This window comes from Gigantopelta aegis, chromosome 6, assembly GCF_016097555.1.
Source record: "Gigantopelta aegis isolate Gae_Host chromosome 6, Gae_host_genome, whole genome shotgun sequence".
Lineage (NCBI taxonomy): Eukaryota > Metazoa > Mollusca > Gastropoda > Neomphalida > Peltospiridae > Gigantopelta > Gigantopelta aegis.
Genome location: NC_054704.1, coordinates 63,833,933 through 63,857,323, shown reverse-complemented (window position 1 = coordinate 63,857,323; position 23,391 = coordinate 63,833,933). Strand labels below are relative to the sequence as shown.

Sequence of the window (23,391 nt, the reverse complement as noted above, 5' to 3'; positions counted from 1 at the left end):
TACCCATGTTCTTGGTTTACACAACGTGTAAATCACCATGATTGAATAATACTCTCTTCATTGTTTACATAAAGCACAAATTTAATAATGAAATATCCAGACAGTTCTATATATGTGCATACATAGATATTAATATATACTCACGAAAAAAAAGTTCCTGTGCATCATTACAATATCAGTGAGACTTATATTTTTAAAATTTAAAAATATGGTGTTTCACATAGATGTACTGTTTATCTGTTAAAAGTATAGTAATTCTCTCCTGCCTTCTGAACTTGAAGTACGGTCTACACAATGCTTGGTGCGCCGTCGGTCATAATGTAACAGAACAACGTACTGATGTACGGTCATGGTCGTACTTTGTGATCGCCTGTTCGGTTGCGTACAGTTCTTCCACTGATTGGCGTTAACACAACTATGTATTGGGATGTTAAACTTGGAATTTCCAAATGATTCCATATGTGTACCCGCTTGATATTGACAATTTGTTAACTTGACGTCACGTGTCGATTCCCTAAACATGGAAGAATCCTAGTATCCCGAAACTGTCGAGTACATCTCCGCAGACATGCTTAGTTTTCTGATTAACACCAATGAACACCAAAATGACGAGCAACAACTCTTTGCCATTCTAACCTCAGTCATACCCATCGTTGATAGAAGTTCATTTTCTTGGAGGCGTGGCATCACACTGACGACGATTAGACTAGATTAGACTAGGGCTACTCTTTCCGAAAAAGGCAAGGGAGTTTTATATGCAGCATACCTTAGACAGGATAGTATATACTATGGCCTTTGTGTAGGGGATCACTGGCTAAAATGGAAAATAGGCCCAATCGACTCACCGACGGCGATCGATCATAGACCAACCGCACATCAAGCGAGTGCTTTACAACTGGGCTACTTCCGGCCCCGGAATCTATATAAATCACGTAACGTAACATTGGCGTCAGTGCAATCGTGATGGTCGACAGAGCAAAAATGCCATTTGGAATGAATCATTTTCTGACTGGATTTTTAATCGTAATTATTGGATCGGTACATGGTGAGTACAAAATTTGTTAACTATTATTTCTAGAGTGGGAATAAAAAACAAACAAAAACAAAACAAAACAAAAAGAAACAAAAAATAACAACAACCGACAAACACCAAACTATCTAGGCGCGTGTGGAGGACGTTTCACAGATGCGGGCTGGAGTGTAGATATTGGCAATAACGAATGAATGAATGAATGTTTAACGACACCCCAGCACGAAAAATACATCGGCTATTGTGTGTCAAACTATGGTAATGCAAACAAATAAAGTGATGATCAACATCAATACAAAAATTCAAGATTTAAATAAAAACAGTGTAAACAACTGTGCAAAACACAAATATCACAGATAGATACTGACTTTTACTCAAAATTTTAGTTTTGTGCTGTATTGGCCATTCTCAAAGAGAATGTTACACCCCTGCACCACGGTGAGGTTACAGCACGCGCAGGGGAAAACATTACTTCCCAAGCGGGGAATCGATCCCCGGCCGTCGCTGTGAGAGCGCGAAACGTGCAGGAATACATCTTCCCTCAAGGGACTTTATACAATATACACATAAACCCCTACTAAAATTAGCTTTCAGTAGGGAATTCGACTCTCAAAACCCTCCCCTGAACACACACCTGCTGATTTCGCTTGCAATTATTTATTTTCTAATATTTATCTTTCTAAATTCAATAGTTGAAAACACTCTATTAAATAATTTCGGTCGACACACACATTTTAAATTTTCGAGTCGTGTGTAGTGTATTGATGCAGTCAGAACATTTTCATCGTATTAACGGTTTACTTAGAATATGCGGTTGGAATAAACAAAACCATAAACACATACACTTTACAGAAGTTGTTTGTGGATTGTAGTGCATGGATGCGTCGTGCATATTCCACACATCGTGAGCAAACCAACTGCAGGTGGAAATGACACAGCGCTATTAGGCCAGGAGCATTAGGCCAAAGCTGGAACAAGTTGGTAAGAAGCTGAAATGTTCAGAAACGTTGCCATAGAGTATGACAAAACACATATCAAAAGTCCCCACAAATCCACGAAGAGCTAACTAGGGAATTCGAGATCGCGTCCAAAATGGACGCCATTATTTATTATCTTTGCAACCAGTCATAGCAAAAATGCAAAAAATTGTCTGAACATAGGTGTTCAGACACGAGCAATGCAATGGTTAATTGCATGATTTGAAAAAAGGAAATCTCAAAAATTGATATGGTGGCTACTACGACGTTCAGTATGACTTTTTCAGCCTGTTCAGTCAGGTATGGGACTATTTCAAGCTATTACTCATGGCCTATTCGCCACTGACTGCGGCATACAAGGAATCTGAAAAGAAAACATGTCGTCCACGGTTGTTTTAATTCAGGTCGGTTTTCATCTTATGAATTAACTATGCAGTACGCTGCTGCATCGCTGTTGTTTATCGTCCTCATCTTCATCATTTACACCAATATTAAATAATGTTGGTGCAGTATTTCTATCGTCTTCATTATCCACCAATGCAGGTTTCACCCGTGAATTTTGTGCTCATCGAGGTGTAAAACATTCCAAGTTTCTTTCACCCACATGACATGACCCCCACAATCATATTCTTTGCACCCACAGTTAAGTTATACCATGTTGAGCAAAGTGTCGGGGTCAACAGCGAGATCAGTATCCACTAGTGTGAGTGTATCATCCTCTGATCTCTACCGCCATTCCCGAAATGGACATGGAACTCATGCAGAACTAAGCACCAAGGCATATTGTCTTAAAAACTACTTTTATACTTATATCTGGGAACGGTTTACTATTCACGCTGTGGTTAAAGAACATGTTAGATCGTTATAATACATAAGCTAATCCACTGCAGAAATGGACATGACACTCATGCAGAACTAAGAACCAAGGCTTATAGCCTAAAACCCACCACAAATTGTGCTAAGCACCATCGCCAATACCGATACTTGGGTATGGTTGATTATTCATTCTCTGTGACTAAATATCATTTGTACCACATCAGCTTGACTGGAAAGTTGATGACGATGAGAATGACAACCATGCAAGATGTAGCAGAGTACTCCACAACTAGTTAATTCATAATATTCTACGAGAACTGTCTTAGAAGTGATATGGGCTTGTCGACATGAATTGAAACAACTTTGGGCTACTTGCCTGCTTGCTTTAAACATTTTCGGTAGGCCCCAGTCAGTTGCGAACAGGCCAGGAGTACTAGAATAAAATAGTTCCAAACCTGAACAGAAATGGTAACAAGCTGAAAGTCACAAAGTCACAAAAACGTGTGGTTTGTATTGGACATATTGACCGCTGTAAAAGCGACAATTTTAATTTTTATATTTCTGTTTCTCAAATTATGTTATTAATATTTTCATTGCATTGCTTGTGTACGAAAACCTATGTTTAGACACTTACTTTGCAATTTTACTATGTCTGGTTGCAAAGATAATAGATATTTTGGACGCGATCTTGAATTCCCTAGTTAGTTGTTCGTGGATTTGCAGGGACTTGGTTTCAGTTTTGGGCTATGTTAAGCTATTACTTCTGGACTATATAGAGATCTCTGTATTATATGTCTGGAAACAGGTGTTTGGATATTTCGGAAGGAACCACTGACGTACCTCTTAACGAAGTATATGAGCAACTCCTCGACTTCTGGTGACTCGTGTGGCATGATATCTTTACAAGTACTTCGCCCTTAAAACGAAGATTTTTTTTCGAGAAAGGATAACATCCGTTAATCCGTCATTAACATTCAATACCGTACAAGACTGATTCCAAAAGAAGTTATAATAGAGTCGTGAGGTGCTTTGTCTAGAGACAAACTCGTCTTAACCACTATACATGTATATGATTCGAACTCAGTGTGCAAGAGGACTGCCACTTAATAGTGCGTGCTAGCACAGGCGCCAAAAAACACAAAAACACTTTCTAGTTTACGTAAATAAAGATACGGAGGTACGAAGGTGTATTTCAAACAACGAACTGCAAATATTTTACATAAATATTGCTCAAAGATCTAAAATGATACCAAATTAACAACTGGAATATACTTTTTCTGAATTAAATTCCATATAAACATTATAAAATGGTTACCCAGTTTAAACGAACACAGAATCTCAAAATGCTTCTACCACAACTTGAAGACAACGAAATGATGTCATATTTCACATGCAAAGTCTTAGCTAGGACTGGGGAAAACAATGTCATGTTATGACGTCGCTATTAAAATTACGTCATTATGCTTGGTATTACACGTGTGCTTCGAATTATTATTATTAACTCGGTTATTTTGAACCATGTGGATAATAAAACATTATTATGTTATATGATAGAATATGTTAATAAAATGTACTGGATTCCATAAACGAGTCTTTATTTACTTTTATAAGCATATCGAATGAGTTCTTAGAAACTTGTCATCGTGGTAAATCCTGGTTGCCCATGACAGCATACATTTATCCTCCGATTTATCAATACAGTTAACTAATGGGGGGGGGGGGGGGGGAGGCTTATACGACAGTTGTATTAGAATTAGTATTAAATACATTCAGCAGAGGATTCTTAATAATTAAATGTCGATCAACTATTAGTGTGTACTTCATTAGCAAAGCATGAAATTGCCATGTATCTGTACGAAACTGACATGTGTAGCTCACGGATTGGATTCATGCCAAGATGCGTAGTTGATAACCATGGGGAACACCATTAACAAGCTTTTAATGAATTACACTTACTTTAGATACTTTCTGTTAGTGGTGTTCCAATGATCGATTATAATCGAAAATTGATCGATATGAAAATCCATAATCGATTGTGTGAGAAAATGTTAACTGTAACTGTTCCTCTAGTTTAGATGATAAAATTGATGGAAATATACAGTGGTTTGGGTTTGTGTAAATAAAGAAAAAATATATATTAAATAGATAATAAAGACAGAATTAGCCATTTGCAGGGTGCACACAACAATAGGTACATGGTCCTTATAATTCAAAGCCTTCTTATGGTCATGGAATTCTAACCGATTGTGTAATTGAAAGTTGATCGGTTGGTGCCAACCGATTATAACCGATGATCGATGATGAAATCCCAATAGATTCCCATTACTACATTCTGTGTATATGGATATTTGACATAAAAAAGCAAAAATCGACAGGACATCAGTGTCTTACTAATAACTAGAGCAATATTTAGTCATATTAGTGGTGTTCCGATCATCGATTACAATTACTAGAACAATATTTAGTCATATTAGTGGTGTTCCGATCATCGATTATAATAACTAGAACAATATTTAGTCATATTAGTGGTGTTCCGATCATCGATTATAATAACTAGAACAATATTTAGTCATATTAGTGGTGTTCCGATCATCGATTACAATAACTAGAACAATATTTAGTCATATTAGTGGTGTTCCGATCATCGATTACAATAACTAGAGCAATATTTAGTCATATTAGTGGTGTTCCGATCATCGATTATAATAACTAGAACAATATTTAGTCATATTAGTGGTGTTCCGATCATCGATTATAATAACTAGAACAATATTTAGTCATATTAGTGGTGTTCCGATCATCGATTACAATAACTAGAACAATATTTAGTCATATTAGTGGTGTTCCGATCATCGATTACAATAACTAGAACAATATTTAGTCATATTAGTGGTGTTCCGATCATCGATTACAATAACTAGAGCAATATTTAGTCATATTAGTGGTGTTCCGATCATCGATTATAATAACTAGAACAATATTTAGTCATATTAGTGGTGTTCCGATCATCGATTATAATAACTAGAGCAATATTTAGTCATATTAGTGGTGTTCCGATCATCGATTATAATCGATAATTGATCGGTTTGCTCTACTGATGTCATGATCGATTATAAAAGCCGTAATCGATTATGTGGGGAAATGTTAACTGAAAATGTCCTAATTTACATTATGGAATTGATTTAAATATATTGAGGTTGGCGTTTGCTTCCACGTGTACATAAGCCAAAAGATATTAAATAGTTATTAAAGGTAAAATTGTCCATTTATAGGGTATAGAATTAGGTGAATAGGATCATAGGGGCAAGGTTCTTATTATTCAAATGCTTCTCACGTTCATATAATTCTTACCGATTGTGTAATCGAACATTGATCGGTTAGTGTCAGCCGATTATAATCGATGATCGATGATGAAATTCCAACTGATTCTCATATCTAAGTCAGATAGTTTTGAACACCGAATTGTATGAACTTCTATTCTGAGATCAGATTGCGCGTTCTTGGTCTTTAGTTGTTCAACACTCATCTAATTGGTACTATTCTACATTGCATCTTACTATTACAAAAACTGATAGTAACATGTACATTTAAGCATACATTGTTCTTTTTAAAAAGTATTTAACTCCGAAATCGTAAAATCATTTCAACAAAATATCGTTTATACGATCGTCTCTTATTTCGATGTTTGTCACGCATTTGCTTCTACGTTGTATGAAAACGGATGTTTTCTTTTTTCTAGTCTAATATAGGGTTGCTGAATATAAGTAAATATGTTGTTCATCTAAAAAATTACATGGGGAGGAGGGTGTGTTATAATATGAGCGTCAACAAAATTAATAAAAGTATTGTTTTGAAAATAGTTTGAATCCAAGTATAAAGCATATATTTTCGTTATTTTGACTTCGTAACCATTATTTTTTCAAATAACCAACATAATTTAGGTTTTGGATACAGCATGTTTAAATTTGTTTTAGAAAAGTATGTTGTATACAATCCTAAAGAAATGATCGCACGAACATAAATAAAAAATATGGTCTGTGACACATTATTATACCTAGATACAATATATTTTCAACACACTCCTAATTTCGTATACTGCCATTTTGTTTTTATAATTTTGATGACCTAAACGGTTTTTTTTTTAGATGCCCAACATATTAATTTTATTATTCAGTACCCCCAAATTAGATTAGAAAAGTATGTTTGCTACAATCCTAAAGAAATGCTCGCAATTCGATAAATAAGCATTTTAATAAAATTGAGGACGGTGGTGGGGGGGGGGGGGGGGGGGGGGGGGAGGGAGAGAGATAAGTGTGACCTGACTATAAATGTGTTGTTTTGTCTAAATACTTTCATTGCTTCATTATACAGAATGTTCCAGTTCCTCTCCGCTTTACGGATATGGCACTGAACATGGAGATCAAATTGTTACCAGTCCAAATCCTTCCTTTGAGGTGGATCTAGGTCACGAAGTTCCATTCTTTGGTCGAAAATACAGCAAAGCGTATGTGAGTAGTGTTAGTAAATTACACAGAGAAACGGATGTAAAACGTAGACAAAAGACAAAAAGATACGTGCATTATTATAATACATACATACATAAGAAGGAATTGCAGGTATATATAAACCTGTGGCCGTTATACACAGAACTTAGGTTCTTGAAGTTTTGTTATTCAGATTGTATCTGTAAATATTTCAAATAAACCAGAGCAAATCTAAAAATGGTAAAGCAAACGTTATAGTAAAATGAATCTGGGCAAATCGATTACTTTCACAATGAAGCATTATACATCACCTCTTCGCACAAAACGTGACGAAGCGTACATTTTTTATTTTGAAAAGCAATGCAAAAAACCGTTTTAAAACGTTGTGTATTTAAAAAATATAAAACGAACAATGAGAATGACATCTGTAAAATTATTTATTATATTACTACGGTTATTTAGAGTCTAACATATGGTTATTTCGACACTTGGTTGTGTGTGTGTGTGTGTGTGTGTGTGTGTGTGTGTGTGTGTGTGTCTCACACAGAGAGGTGTGTGTGTGTGAGAGAGAGAGAGAGAGAGAGAGAGAGAGAGAGAGAGAGAGAGAGAGAGAGAGAGAGAGAGAGAGAGAGACAGACAGACAGACAGACAGACAGACAGACAGACATAGATCCTTTACATAAACAGTTTCATATATAGACAGGACGGACATACATGTACCATGGCCTTTTATGTACCAATTGTCGTTGGGACAGGAAGAACGAGAGTCTATCTAGGACGATCGATCCTGCGGCCTATAACACTACTTGTTCCATGCACTCTGAGGACGGGTGGTAGGCAAGATGTAGTAGGGGAGGTACCCGTATTCATGAAGGATCTGTATGAGAGGCTGGTGGTGGAGATTGGCTCGGGGGAGGCGGTCAGGTTAGCCACATTGCTGGCAACGTATCAGGGATCGTTTCCACGAAAGAATCGTATAATTGTAGTGACTTACTGTGACTTTTGCGGCTGGCACAAGAAAGCATTGGAATCTTCTTTTCGAAAAAGTTAAATACTACGTTAGTTACCAACAACTCGAATCATATCCGATGTTTTTAAATGAACACAGAGTTTCATAAAAGATAATCTGTATATATTAGCACAGATGAGATTATAACCTTCTTAGAAAATCACCAGATCATCAAATCATCATTTATCTGCCATTTGATATAATATAAGTGGCTTACAATCGTCTGTTACCAATTATAAATTTTCACCGTAATTTACTATAACAGTATGAAGTTTATTTTGTTTACGGACAACACTAGAGCACATTGACTAATCAATCATCAGCTATTGGATGTCAAACATTTGGTCATTTTGACCCGTACTCAGACGAAATCCACTACATCTTTTATATGCACTTTTCTACAAACAGGAAACCAGTTGTGTTGTACTGGTTGGAACGAGAAAAAACGCAATCAGTTGAATAGATCCACCGAGGTGGTTCGATTCTGCAACGCAAGCACCTCAAACGAGCACCGACTGTGCTAAATTTATTTGTCCATTTCAAAAACAAATCTGGATAAAATGTTCACCAAATCATCTTTAAAATAGCATATACATGTACTATGACCCTCGAAACATATGGTTTGATATCAAAAACATATTTGTAACTGGTATAGCCACATAATAATGTATGTTTGATTCTGCAACGTCCGCCATTTTGGAAAATGACCGACATTTTTTTCACACGATTTTTGACGATGTTATCAGTAGGTTTCATGCTCACAACAATCCACTGATAATTTTGAGTCATAATAGGACAAATGTTATTATTCCATGACCGGGGGGAGGGGCATTTAACTTAACCAATTGCGTCGCAGGATCGAATCAGCTAGGTGGATCCATTCAGCTTATTGGGGGTTTTCATGTTCCAACGAATGCACTACACGTGGTCAAAGGCCGTGGTATGTGCTTTCCTGTCTGCGGGAAAGTGTTAATGAAAAAATGCAGCGGATTTTCTCCGATGACTACAAGACAGAATTACCAAATGTTTGATATTCAATAGCCGATGATTAATTAATAAATGTGCTATAGTGGTGTCGTTAACCAAACGACCCTTTAATCTTCCGTGACCATCTACTCAAAAACTAGGCATCGTTTATGGTCCTGTTTGCAGGACAAATACGGGGAAGATCGTTCAGTTAACCCACATATTCAATCATATACTCGTGTTAAAATGTATCGCGATTAACATTATCTGTTAGTCGTTCATTATTTTTAGATCTCAGCAGACGGCTTGCTTGGATTCAACATTGGTGCTGGTTACAAAAAGATTCTCTACAAAGATGGCGACATCAGTTCACAAGATTACCCGTTTATCGCAGCTTTTCACCACTACGGAAGCACGAGTTCTGACGAAGGCAAAATATACTATAGACACATAAAAGATCAGGCTACACTCAGTGACTTCACGATCTACGTCAACAACGCAACTGTTGAACGACCCGAACACTTCCATCCCGTGGTGGCGCTACAAGTCACTTGGAAAAACGTCAATGAAGAGGGATGCAACAATACTATATGTTCTGTGAGTTTGTTGATTATTGTCAGTTAATCTTTAACTATGCTTCTTCTTTTTTTTGCCACTTCGTTTTTCAAATAAAGAAAGAAAGAAATGTTTTATTTAACGACGCACTCAACACATTTTATTTACGGTTATATGGCGTTCAACATATGGTTAAGGACCACACAGATTTTGAGAGGAAACCCGCTGTCGCCACTACATGGGCTACTCTTTCCGATTAGCAGCAAGGGATCTTTTATTTGCGCTTCCCACAGGCAGGATAGCACAAACCATGGCCTTTGTTGAACCAGTTATGGATCACTGGTCGGTGCAAGTGGTTTACACCTACCCACTGAGCCTTGCGGAGTACTCACTCAGGGTTTGGAGTCGGTATCTGAATTAAAAATCACATGCCTCGACTGGGATCCGAACCCAGCACTTACCAGCCTGTAGACCGATGGCCTACCACGACGCCACCGAGGCCGGTCCTTTTTTCTTTTCTGTTTTTCTTTTTTTCGAATAACAAAACTTAATCAAAAACATGGGGCAATGTAACATTTAACGATATATTTCAATTAAGTTAATAGATAGCAGCAATGTCCATCGTTTCAGAAGCTGACCATATCACTGGCAGTCAATACAACACTAATGACATTCAATCCCATACCACATCTTTGTATAAAATGCAGGCACATTTACCATGATAGTTTTAAATTAAATTTGGTCTACAGATCCTAGCATTCACGTATATATTTGTTATATTGTGACAAACGATAGGCGGTATAATATGAGAATTCGAGTAATATATTTTGTTTGGCCTATTTTTAAAACTTTCCCACTGGATAATTTTAGTAGACTTCTAGTATGTTATCTTGGATACACAGAAGTACCTAACTCCATTGAAACACCTTTTGTTGCAATAGTTTGCGGGTTAACCACTATATTGACCTGTTCAGTCGTTAAAAGTCACTCTGGACTGAAAGCCGGTACTGGGATGCGAACTCAGTACTCAGTTGTACATTACAGTGGGGAGTGCTTATTCTACGTATAGTCTTGATTGGGGAGTGCAAATCCAGGGGAGTGCAAATTATATATGACACCGGGATACCAACTCAGTTTTATGTCTATATTGACCTGTCCAGTCGTTAAGTGAATGTGTGTGTGTGTGTGCATCTGTGTGTGTGTGTGTCTGTGTATGTATGTGTGTGTGTGTGTGTGTGTGTGTGTGAGAGAGAGAGAGAGAGAGAGAGAGAGAGAGAGAGAGAGAGAGAGAGAGAGAGAGAGAGAGAGACGACACACACACACACACACACATACACACAGAGAGAGATCGTTTATCTTTACGTCTCTTTTCTCTTACAGACTGCCACCTTCCAGATCGTATTTGTCGCATCCAGTGATAGTTCATTCGCGTTTATCAACTACGACAACATACCGATTTCACAAAACAAATTTCATCAGGTATACCAAACATATTATTTTAGTCTGTTCATTTGGAATAAATGTTTTCTTTCATTTAGTTAAGGTATAAATACTACTGTGAAGTTCAATGTAGAACTGCAGTGTAATGTCACGGAATAAAGATAATAAGACGGCATTTTGTTCTACGACGACGACTTTCGATTGGGAATACAGTTGAAACACAGTAGTGGTTGCCAATCAAATGGACAACACTATTAGTTTATTTATATGTTACGTGCACTACATATATTTTGAATACAATTCCAGAAGTCTAGAGGTTTTGACAGATTGATTTCCCCTTATTTTTGTCAAACTAAAACCTTATCATTTCCAAAGTTATCATTATTGAAACATATGTTATTGCTTTTTAAATAACAAATAGATTAGGCACAAGTTACACAACTTACTAGGCCTTCTCCAAATCATTCATAATATCAAATCAGTCAAAAGTGTTCCATAAACTAAACACTCACCATTTCCACTGTTATCATTCAGAATACCAAATCAGTTAAAGGTGTTCTACCTACTGAAAACTTTCCATTTCCACTGTTATCGTTCAGAATACCAAATCAGTCAAAAGTGTTCTACATACTGAAAACTTACCCGACTGTTGTCATTCAGAATATAATATCAGTCAACGGTGTTCCACAAATCAAACAGATGCTTCAAAAACCTAGTAAACTTCAGTTTTGTTATTGCACAAAATAAATCCACAAGGGCACACTTTTTGCATCAAATGATTCCATTTCGTTTTATTTTAAAGGCAGGATTTAACGGCGGCAATAACTTGGGATGGAAAAGTATCTTGCCGTGTGATCCACCTTCATGTAGTCTAACTCTAGCAAATCTCCCAAATCTCGGAGGAAGTGACGTCAAAGGTCGCTTTATTTTCGATGTTGGCGGCCAGCAGATACGAAGAGGAGGATGTATACCACCAGAATTAGAAGCAGGTCAATCTGTTACATATTTACTACCGAATTTTTCACTCGACCATTGGAATGCATTTAACTGGCATGCACTTGTTTAAACTTTTTCCGACTATAGGTTTCGTGTCCGTCCTTCTTTCTGTCTGCCTGTCTTTCAGTATGTCCGTCTGTCCGTCTTTTTGTCTGTCTGTCCATCGTTCGCAGTGCCACCATATATTGTGCTGATATTTTGTGTATAGCTTTAGCATGTACTGTTAGAGAATTAGTTTAACGTTTATGGCGATTTTACCACTGTATATATACATACATACATACATAGAGAGAGAGAGAGAGAGAGAGAGAGAGAGAGAGAGAGAGAGAGAGAGAGAGAGAGAGAGAGAGAGACAGAGACAGAGACAGAGAGAGAGAGACAGAGACAGACACAGAGAGCTGACATGTTGTGTATAGATTTATCATGCACTGTTGCAGTTTCATAGCGATTTACTACTTGGCCCTTAAACATAGGAGGACTTGGGCACGGTAAGGGACATGTGTTACTTTAGCAGTACGCTCAGAATGCTTGTTTTAGATATTATTCGAGGGGCGGGATTTACGTTAGTCGGTTGAGTGGTGTCTTCAGGTGCTTGCGTCGCAGGATCGAACCACCTCGGTGGATCCATTCAACTGACTGGGTTTTTTTTCCTGGTATGTGATTTCCTGTCTGTGAGGAAAGTGTATATACAAGATCCCTTGTTCATTAAGAAAAATGTAGCGGGAAGACTACGAGTCAGATTTACCAAATGTTTGACATTCAACAGCCAATGATTAATTAATCAATATGTGCTCTAGTTGTGTCGTTAAACAAAACAAACATTATTAGATATTGTTGAGTTAAACAAGCATTTTGAGAATACTGCTAAAGCAATACATGACCACAACCGAACCGAACAATTTTTCGTATCTCCTAAATTTAAGGGCCATACGTCTGTGAAAAGTGGGTAAATCACGATGAAAGTTACACTTGATAAAGGTATGTACAAAATTTCATCTCAATATCTTCAGGCATTGCAAAACAAATGATCTGGGAAACAAGTTCAAGGCCCATAACTCCGTCAAAAATAAGTAAATCGCCATGAGAGTCAAACTTGATCTGTAACAGTTCATAATAAAGATATACACAAAATTTCAGGTCAATATCTCAAGGACTTTTGAACACAAGTCCAGAAAACAACTTTCCACATCTCCTAAGTTCAAGGCCCATAACTCCGTCAAAAATAAGTAAATCGCCATGAGAGTCAAACTTGATCTGTAACAGTTCATAATAAAGATATACACAAAATTTCAGGTCAATATCTCAAGGACTTTTGAACACAAGTCCAGAAAACAACTTTCCACATCTCCTAAGTTCAAGGCCCATAACTCCGTCAAAAATAAGTAAATCGCCATGAGAGTCAAACTTGATCTGTAACAGTTCATAATAAAGATATACACAAAATTTCAGGTCAATATCTCAAGGACTTTTGAACACAAGTCCAGAAAACAACTTTCCACATCTCCTAAGTTCAAGGCCCATAACTCCGTCAAAAATAAGTAAATCGCCATGAGAGTCAAACTTGATCTGTAACAGTTCATAATAAAGATATACACAAAATTTCAGGTCAATATCTCAAGGACTTTTGAACACAAGTCCAGAAAACAACTTTCCACATCTCCTAAGTTCAATGGCCATAACTCCGTCAAAATTGAATAAATCGCCATGAAAGTCAAACTTGATCTGTAACACTACATGTTAAAGGTATACACTAAATTTCAGCTCAAAATCTCAAGATATTCTTTAAAAAAAACATCCAGAAAACTGTATGTGGAACAGACGGACGGATAGACAAAGACAGACAGACAGACAGACAAAGGACGAAGATAAAACCTATAGTCCCCTCCGGTTGAACCTGTAGGGGACTAATAAAACAAAAAGCATGCAAAACAATAGCACGCACGTAGATGCGAGGATTAATTAAATAGCAAAAACCTTTACTTCCTGCTTTACCTTACAGATGATATTTTAGAATTCACTCCAAGATTCGCGTCTCTTCTTGGTGGTCAGATGTTAACTCTCTCTGGTACGTGTAATCCTAAAAGAATGCCCGTCAAGTGCATGTTTGGAACTGGTCATCACACAGTGGTTAGGGAGGGGATTGTCCTCAACTCAATGCTGGCTCGATGTCCTGTACCCAAACTGACCCAACGCGGCGACACGAAAATCAGTTTCTCCGTTGATGGTATCAAAGTTAGCCATATATCAACAATCACCATTGGTAAGTGGTAACAAAAACACATGGGATGTCACTCTACTAGTTAGGGTTAGAAACATTTATCAGAAGACCACATCAAGACAAATGTGTACACACACACACAATTAATTGCTTCCCCTTACGTTGCTCTTAAATGACTTATAATGGTTCACCAATCTGATATTACAACAATAATTTTACAATATGCATTAAAGACCCTAGTTTCAACCCGTAAAAATGGACACTAAGTTTGGTTGAGTAACAAAGTTGTAACTCATTTGGATAACGTTACAAGAGAGTGAAACAAGAGTCTGTGGCGTTGAAACGGTGAAATATCGTTAAAAATAGACTAAAACTCGACTCCATAACTGTTATTTCTCAAACGCACATGCGTTTTTAAAAATATGAAATATATTTTTTTCGTAGTATTAGAAACACCAGGATGACCAAAAATATTTCGGTTCTATGGAAATGGATTATCTAAACAATAAATTATAAGTAATGTTTAATTTCAGTTGTCATAAACTGCTCTAATAGTGAAAAAAAAATATGCCTTAGTGTTTAAAAACTAGGGTATGTCATTTTAAAGGTATTGCCAATAGATAAACACTATTTTCGACCATTAGTTGTTGTTAGTTTTTTGTGGGTATTTTTGTAGAGGTATATATGGGGTTTTCACCGTTGTATAACATTATGTACAACTTGCTTAAAGGGACATTCCCGAGATTGCTGCATTGTAAGATGTTTCCGACTAATAAAATATTTCTACAAATTAAACTTACACATTAAATATATTTTCTTGTTTAGAATATCAATGTCTGTATATTCAATGTGTTTCTGGTCATCTTAATATGTGTAAGAAGACCAAACTGGATTTTGTCTTCAAATAATATATTAGGAAATACAATGAAATTTAACCTAGTACAAATATTAGAACGATCAGAAACACGTTTAATATACAACCAGTAATATTTTTTATGCAGAAAAATATATCTCATATGTAATTACAATCGTTAAAAAGTCTCTTTTAGACAATAACATCTTAAAAATTGCGGCAAACTCAGGAATGCCCCTTTAAAGTCGCAGACCCTGGTTTCAACCCGTAAAATTGGACACTAAGTTTGTTTACTCTGCATACCTGTAACACATCTGGATAAAGTTACAATAGAGAAAAAACATGAGTCTCTTTCATTTCATGTCAATTTTTTTTCGTGCTTCTATCCAATTACGGTTCAAGCACGCTATCCTGGGCACACACTTCAGCTATCTGGGTTGTCAATGACAGTGGGTTAGTTGTTAGTGAGAGAGAAGATGGTGTAATGGTCTTACACCTACCCATTGAGTCGTTAAAACCTCTCTGGGTGGGAGTCGGTACCGAGCTGCGAACCCTGTACCTACCAGCCTTATGTCCGATGGCTTAACCAATACACCATCGAGGCCTGTCAAGAGTCTCTGACGCTGAAACATTCTCTAAAAATAGAATTCATCTCCATAACCGTTACTTCTCGGAAGTACGTGCGTTTTTAGAATGATTAAACATGCATTTCGTGGCATTACAAACACCAGGATGACCCATAAACACTTCGGGTGCATGGAAATGGATATTGTAAACAATAAAATATAAGTAATCATCTGACTTCTTTTGTTAAAACAGGCTCTAATTGTGAACACTACGCCGTAGTGTTTAAAAATTAGTGTCTGTCACTTAACCTGAGGATTGTCTTCCTATTCCAGTCCAACTGGGCCGCTTTCCGTGCACGCTGACGTTGGGTTCAGGCTGGACAAGCAGGGATGCGAAGGAGCTGAGCTTTACGTGGGACCCGTCTCGGATCTCGAAGAACAAGGCCGTACTTGTCAACGTGAAGCTGATCGGCTACAAAGAGCATACCAGAAGGGTTTGTAGCCAAGCTGTGTTACCATGAAACAGAAGGGTTTGTAGCCAAGCTGTGTTACCACGAAACAGAAGGGTTTGTAGCCTAGCTGTGTTACCATGAAACAGAAGGGTTTGTAGCCAAGCTGTGTTACCATGAAACAGAAGGGTTTGTAGCCAAGCTGTGTTACCATGAAACAGAAGGGTTTGTAGCCTAGCTGTGTTACCATGAAACAGAAGGGTTTGTAGCTAAGCTGTGTTACCATGAAACAGAAGGGTTTGTAGCCAAGCTGTGTTACCATGAAACTGAATGGTTTGTAGCCAAGCTGTGTTACCACGAAATAGTTAACTCCTGTTTTGTTTAACAACACCACTAAAGCCCATTGATTTATTATTCACTGGATGTCAAAAATGTAGTAATTCAAACATGTAGTCTTCGAAGGAAACCGGCTACATTTTTTTCCATTAGCAGCAAGGAATCGTTTTATATGCACCTTCCCACATACAGGATAGCACATACCACGGTCGTTGGGCGCGTGTTGGGACAGAGTAAAACTCTATCAGACTATGGGTTCACCGATGGGATTCAATTCTTTGACCCCTCCAAACATTTAAAGCGAGCGAGAGATAGTGGCATTAAAACGAAATAATATCAAATATATGGAATTATTTAGCTAGATAAAACCGCAAAGAGATGTATTTTTCTAAGAGACGTCTGTCTCCCCACTGCTAGCACAATATCAGTGAAATGACATACGATGTGTAGCTGAAAGTGAACTTAAATATCTTTCTCACAAAGTAAGCAGTCTGATTCAGAGTGCTCAGCTGTGAAGTATTCTCTTTAATATTATTTCAGGTTGCATGGAGAAAACTGAAGACAATTCGCCACTCGGTGGAAAACAGTGGAAGCTTCTCGTTTTCGCTTAAAAATCTCGAATGTCAACCTGGAGATTGTAGCTTTGACGTTGGATTAATAGAAGTCATGCTTCAAAGAAGATACTGGATGCAGAGCAATACACACATGTAATATTTATCATTATCCACACAATTCCACGTGTTCAGGGAAATATAACCAGTATGACCCACGTGTGTCATAATGATTTCACGTTCACAACGAATGACGTAATTTTTGTGAAGCGAGTGTCATAACTTAAAGCCGCACACCCTAGTTCCATCCAGCGAAAATAAATTATAATTTGGTTAATCTACAAACCTGTAACACACTTAGATCACGTTTTTATCAAATGGAGTGAAAAAGCAGGTTTTATATCGATAAATATCATGGGAATCCCCATGTCCCAATTGCTTGAAATAATTTTGAAAGTTTGTATTCTGATGTCACCGGTAGATGTCGCTCGAAGCACAACAATGTCTACGTCACGACAAATTTCACAGACTTGGGGTGCGTTCGTTTCACCTCTCCTGGACATGTTCCAACTGTTCTGTCCTGGTTGTATCCCCTCTCGAGATATCGTAAGACTTAGCAAAATTATTGGTTTTAAGGGTTTGTAACGTTTTGTATTGAGACATTTACTTGTCTGAACTTTATTGTTACTGAAAATGTTCACGAACTGTGAAGAAAAATCTCACAAATGAACAACAACAAATCAGATGTTGATTGCGCGAACCGTGCACGAGAAAACAAACCGAACCAAAATGATAACGGTCACGTGATATACCAACGTCTGTGACATTGAAATGGAAATATCCCCTCTAAAAATAGACTGGACCTCGCTTGCTTAACAGTTTTTTCTCGACAACACGTCTTGTGAAAAAATGCAAAAAATGCATTTCGTGGTTTTACAAACATCAGGATTACCTAAAAGCACTTCAGGTGAATGGAAATGTGTATTCTAAATAATAAAATGTAAGTAAAGTGCAATTTTATTTGTGAAAAATGGGGTTTAATAGCGAAAAACAACGCCGTAATGGTTAACAAATAGCCGTAACTAGGGTGTGTCCCTTTAATGCGGCTTCCTCAGTGTAAACGCTTATCTGAAAATGACGTCGTTTCGTTGTCTCGTTTTAGTTACGTTTGAAACGTAACATGGTCTTAGCTTGTTATTCGTGAAAATAATATTTTGGATAATGTGGATAATAAAGAAATGATTAAACTCGCGTGTGAATCGTACTGATTTTACGAAACACGTGTCAGGATTCATGTATTACCCGAGCTATCGCTCTCGCTGGGTAATACAACAATCCTGACACTCGTTTCGTAAAATCAGTACTCAACACACAAGCTCGTTGTTTACAAAGATATTTACATGAAGTAGAACAGAATATAATCTTTGTGAGATTCATGTTCTTGACACATAAAAACAACCCTGAATTATGTATCTGTTGATTTAGTTTTGATCTCGGCGTGTCGTCTAATGTTGGTCCCACACCAAATACGGTTTCGCCAATGCGCACTGGTGCGCTTTGAAGTGGAAGTGAATAGAACTGGAAGTTGATCATAACGCCAAATACGGTTTCGCCAATGCGCACTGATGCGCTTTGAAGTGGTAGTGAATAGAACTGGAAGTTGATCATAACGCCAAATACGGTTCTTATGTAACGGGAGGGTTCTGTTGCTCTCCTGTGGTTTTTTTCTTCTATATGACGTCATCCAGTTTTCCTTTGCCTTTAAAGTAAGTCTACAATAACAACCTACGAAATGCAGGATGTGTATGGCCTGTATCGCTTTCCTCATAAATAGAACCGTACTAAACTGGAACGGTTTCAAAGCGTTCCCAAGCGCTTCGTAACCCAATTTGGTGTAGCAACAACTGGAAGTAACCGTATTCAAGCTCATCAATGGGCTTTGGGTGTTTGGTATAACACCAACACAATACAATGTTCTAGCATTTGTGTCTAGCGTTAAATGTCTACAGGATACTCCCCGAGTGTCTTATGATATCATAATGTAGCAGCAAGAGTTGATAAAAGTATGAAATCCGAAGCTTGCCGATATCACAAGACACGAGGGGGAATTCTTTTTATCATTCATTATCATTCTTTTCATTTGTGACAATTGTAAACAATGTTGGTTAAATGCGGTAGACTCGTTAACTAACAGAACGACAGTGGCGTCACGTCACTAATGATAGGTTTAGCTCTGAAACATGCACAATGACGTAACAAAATAATGTCTTGCGATTAAAATGTGTCCAATCAAAATTATAAGAAGCGATATCTCCTACTTCTATAAAGTACGGGTATGTACCTAACTATCTATGCGTAATTTATATTGAACTATTCATATATGTGTATGTGATTTGTATGATTTATACTGAGCTAAGAGACATATAGGTGGATAGGTGGTAAGATTTATGTTGGATTATTCGTAATTATGTATGAATTAGTCCAGCGGATATGCTGTAAAATGTGGTGTAATATCTATTGGTCGCAGTATTAGAGTATTCTTCTTTTCTCCAGTGCTGTAAAATGTGGTGTGATACCTATTGGTCGCAATATTAGAGTATTCTTCTTTTCTCCAGTGCTGTAAAATGTGGTGTGATACCTATTGGTCGCAATATTAGAGTATTCTGTTTTTTCCAGTGCTGTAAACTGTGGTATGATACCTCTTGGCCGTATTATGGGTCGCGATAAACGACCGTCGCCTGACAAAAAATGCAAGATGTGGCAAGCAAAAGACAAGAAGGACATCACCTGGCTGGAGGATCTTCTGCCGTGTCCACCCACTCTGGACGATGCCGTGTCAGACTTCGGACGCTGGCAACCTGATGATACCTGCCTCCTGAATAGCACGAGTAAAACAAACTGCAACTTGCAGACGCCTGCCGTCTATTGTGCGCGTTCTTTTAAACCAACGTACGTATTTAGTTATACTACCGTATACATATATACATGTGGCATTGTGTGTACCACAGTAATACTTTCTGGGCTCGGGATACTTACTTACTTACTTACTAACTTACTTATCCTCTTAGTGCCTTGTGGCACATAAGGCCCGCACAAAATCTCTCCAAACTACTCTGTCTTGGGCTTTCTTGGCTCCCGTACCCAATGTCAGTCCAGCATTCTTTAGTTCTTTTTCCATTGTCCGACGCCATTTGGTTTTTGGTCCGCCTCTTTTTCCTTCAGACATCCATGTGAGAGATGTTTTTTTGCTGGAACGCTGTTGTTCATTCTTGTCACGGGGATTCTATAATACCCGTAACTGAATAAAACACGTTTGTCCAAATATCTCTCCTAACTGTATATCTATTAGATCTCTCTGTAACAGGCGATATATACCCGCTGTGGCTCGTCTCTAGGTATGATCAGAGATACGATCTTATATAAAGTATATATTATATAGCACGTTTAGTTCACTAGAAAACACAACAAAAACACAATACACTTTGGAATCTGTATTAACCTACGCTGACAAATGTACTGCCGCAGTAGTTAATTAATAACAACAATAATAACAACCCAGAACTGATCACTTAATTAGTTAATCTCTAGGTGTCTAGTTTACACAATATGCTAATCACTTCACCGTGACACAACACCCACACGTGTGATAATTGAGAAACGCTTCTAGGGGATCTTAAGTAATAAAGGAATTACCACTCTATTCCTAACTGGTTAATTTTTAATTAACCCTTACTACTCGTTCAGTAACCTTGTAACACAGAATTAATACTGGTACCTATCACAATAAAGACAATAACCTACAGTTTACCTAGGTCTTCTAGGATGACTGGCTAAGCTTTATATTACCAAATACTCGTATAAATATAGAACAGTAAGACTACGATTTACTTCGTCAGATGACCGAAGACACTGTCTAAATAATATTGGTATAATACAGTATTAAAATATTAAAAGTCACATCAATCACATCAAGGTTATACAACAGAGCAGAAATAATATATTTACCAAAGTCCAAACGGACAACATTCCCGGGAAGCCTTCCTTTTTGGTTCTTCCTGATACCTCTAAAAAAACTAGCTATTTATTATAAAAACAGAATATATTCTGGGGGTACAAGGCGGTCCTCTCCCTATCATCTGATATTCCACCTCTCCCAGAGTCGGTATATTTCTCTCTGATCGTCAGTCTGGATGTCGCCATCCCGCGAGCAATCCCCTGGCCATAAACAGCACTACCGGAGATATTACGTAACTGCTCGCCACATGGCCTCCGCACCTGGCTGGATGTGTATTAGACGACCGTCGCGCAAGGGTATTACGTAACAAGTTGCCCATCTGGGATTAAGTGCTTATTGGACTGCACACGGCCCTCTAACACAATTAATATCGACACAGGCGAAAACAAAATTAAGAGCATGTACCGTCACAATTCTGCAGACATGTCCAAACCATTTCCACCTTCTCTTGTTTAGAGTTAGACAGACGTTTTCTTGTTTTGTTGCTTGGTGTTGTCTGGTGTTGGAGATAATGTCAGGCTAGTACACTTTCAGTATCTTCCTTAGGCAGATTTTGTGGTAGCTGGAAAGTATGTTGGTGTCTTGTTGAGTAATGCGCCAAGACTGATCCATAGAGGAGTACAGAGAGGACATTACTCTCGTGATAGTGTCTGCTAAAAATGAAAAGCAGTTCATTTTGTACACCTAGCAGGTGAAATAGAAATTCACCTGTTGTAATTACCAAACCAATTGCAGGTCATTTTTCATTAAGCTAGTCATTCTGTTATGGTTTAATTTTTTTAATGCTCTAAAATACATCTACTTTTCCAAACACGGTTCCAATCCCTCCACTCACCCAATGCTGTCTTATTTCCAGCAGGCCATATTTGTCTGGGTGGGTTTTTTTTGCAGGACATAAATAACAGCTGGTCATGTTTTACTTCCTATTTCGAGCCCTGATTTTGTATGTTTATGTAGCCCATGATCTTCTGGACCTTATTTTTACTTGTGGGTATATTCCTTGAATGTTGATTTTAAAAAAGGCCGCCGTTTATAAAAGGTTTCGTTGAATATATCGACTTAATTAAAGGGACATTCCCGAGTTTGCTGCAATTTTTATTTATTTGATATATAATTACAGTCGTGAAAAAGCCTCTGTTAGTCGATAACATCTTAAAACTTGCAGAAAACTCAGGAATGTCCCTTTAATATCTAGGCATAAATAAAACAAATTCCATGCAGAGACATAAATTTTGAAAAAACATTAGCTGCCCTGAAGCGTTTTCACCATGGATTTCCATCATTCTAGCCATAATATTAGTAGTAATCCCTCGAAAAAATGAGTAGTGATTCGTTTACAACCTTGTATAACGGTTTGACAGTAATGCTAATCGAAACAAATGTTGTTATTCAGATTCGAGCTTTTTAAATTCAGCCTGCCTCCCCACCTCCCCTTCTACAAAAACGGGAACCCGTACGCCTATGTTAATTCGCATCGAGTTTGAAACCCTGATGAGTTAAGTTTTGTGGGTCTTTCGCAAAAGCTTGTGACAAGTGAAATTTATCCGAGACGGAATATCCGTTAATTTGATATGTATATATGTGATGTCGGTTATATCGGTTATATTCCAGGAAGCAAGGAGCTGGTAACCAGTGTTGCTATGATTCCAAATACAAACTGATAAAAGATAGAAGCACCCCAGATCGAAGTCACGACTGGGGATCGACTCCTTACAACGAGCCTCTCCGTGTACCGTCAGTTTCCCACTGGCTGATGGACATCGTCCCCATATTCTACTGCTGTAAATGGAGTAACAACTGCCACCGCTATCTGGAACAGAGACCAGCTAAGTTCAGTTCTGAGTACCAGCCTCCGAAATCCAGTAAGTGTTTAAAGGGATATTCCTGAGTTTGCTGCATTGTAAGATGTTTCCGAAAAATTAAATATTTCTACTATTAAACTTACATATTAAATATATTTTCTTGTTTAGAATATCAGTGTCTATATATTCAATGTGTTTCTGGTCGTCTTAATATTTGTAAGAAGCCCAAATTGGATTTTGTCTTAAAATAATTTTGTAGGTACGAAAAAAAAAAAAAGGAACTAAAATGAAATTTAACCCTAGTGCAAATAGTAGAACGATCAGAAAC

General features: G+C 37.6%; 1 protein-coding gene across 1 annotated transcript in view; it reads left to right on the top strand.

Annotated features, from left to right (window-relative positions):
- Positions 1 to 972: 972 nt before the first annotated feature.
- Positions 973 to 23,391, top strand: part of LOC121375793 (protein mesh-like) — a 43,940-nt gene continuing 21,521 nt past the window's right edge. Inside the window, exons 1-10 of the mRNA XM_041503439.1 lie at positions 973 to 1,045; positions 7,195 to 7,331; positions 9,574 to 9,879; positions 11,218 to 11,316; positions 12,080 to 12,266; positions 14,273 to 14,533; positions 16,244 to 16,404; positions 17,236 to 17,402; positions 19,923 to 20,195; positions 22,873 to 23,123. Of these exons, the coding sequence (XP_041359373.1) occupies positions 982 to 1,045; positions 7,195 to 7,331; positions 9,574 to 9,879; positions 11,218 to 11,316; positions 12,080 to 12,266; positions 14,273 to 14,533; positions 16,244 to 16,404; positions 17,236 to 17,402; positions 19,923 to 20,195; positions 22,873 to 23,123 (1,906 nt within the window). The 5' untranslated portion in view covers positions 973 to 981. The remainder of the gene's footprint in view (positions 1,046 to 7,194; positions 7,332 to 9,573; positions 9,880 to 11,217; positions 11,317 to 12,079; positions 12,267 to 14,272; positions 14,534 to 16,243; positions 16,405 to 17,235; positions 17,403 to 19,922; positions 20,196 to 22,872; positions 23,124 to 23,391) is intronic.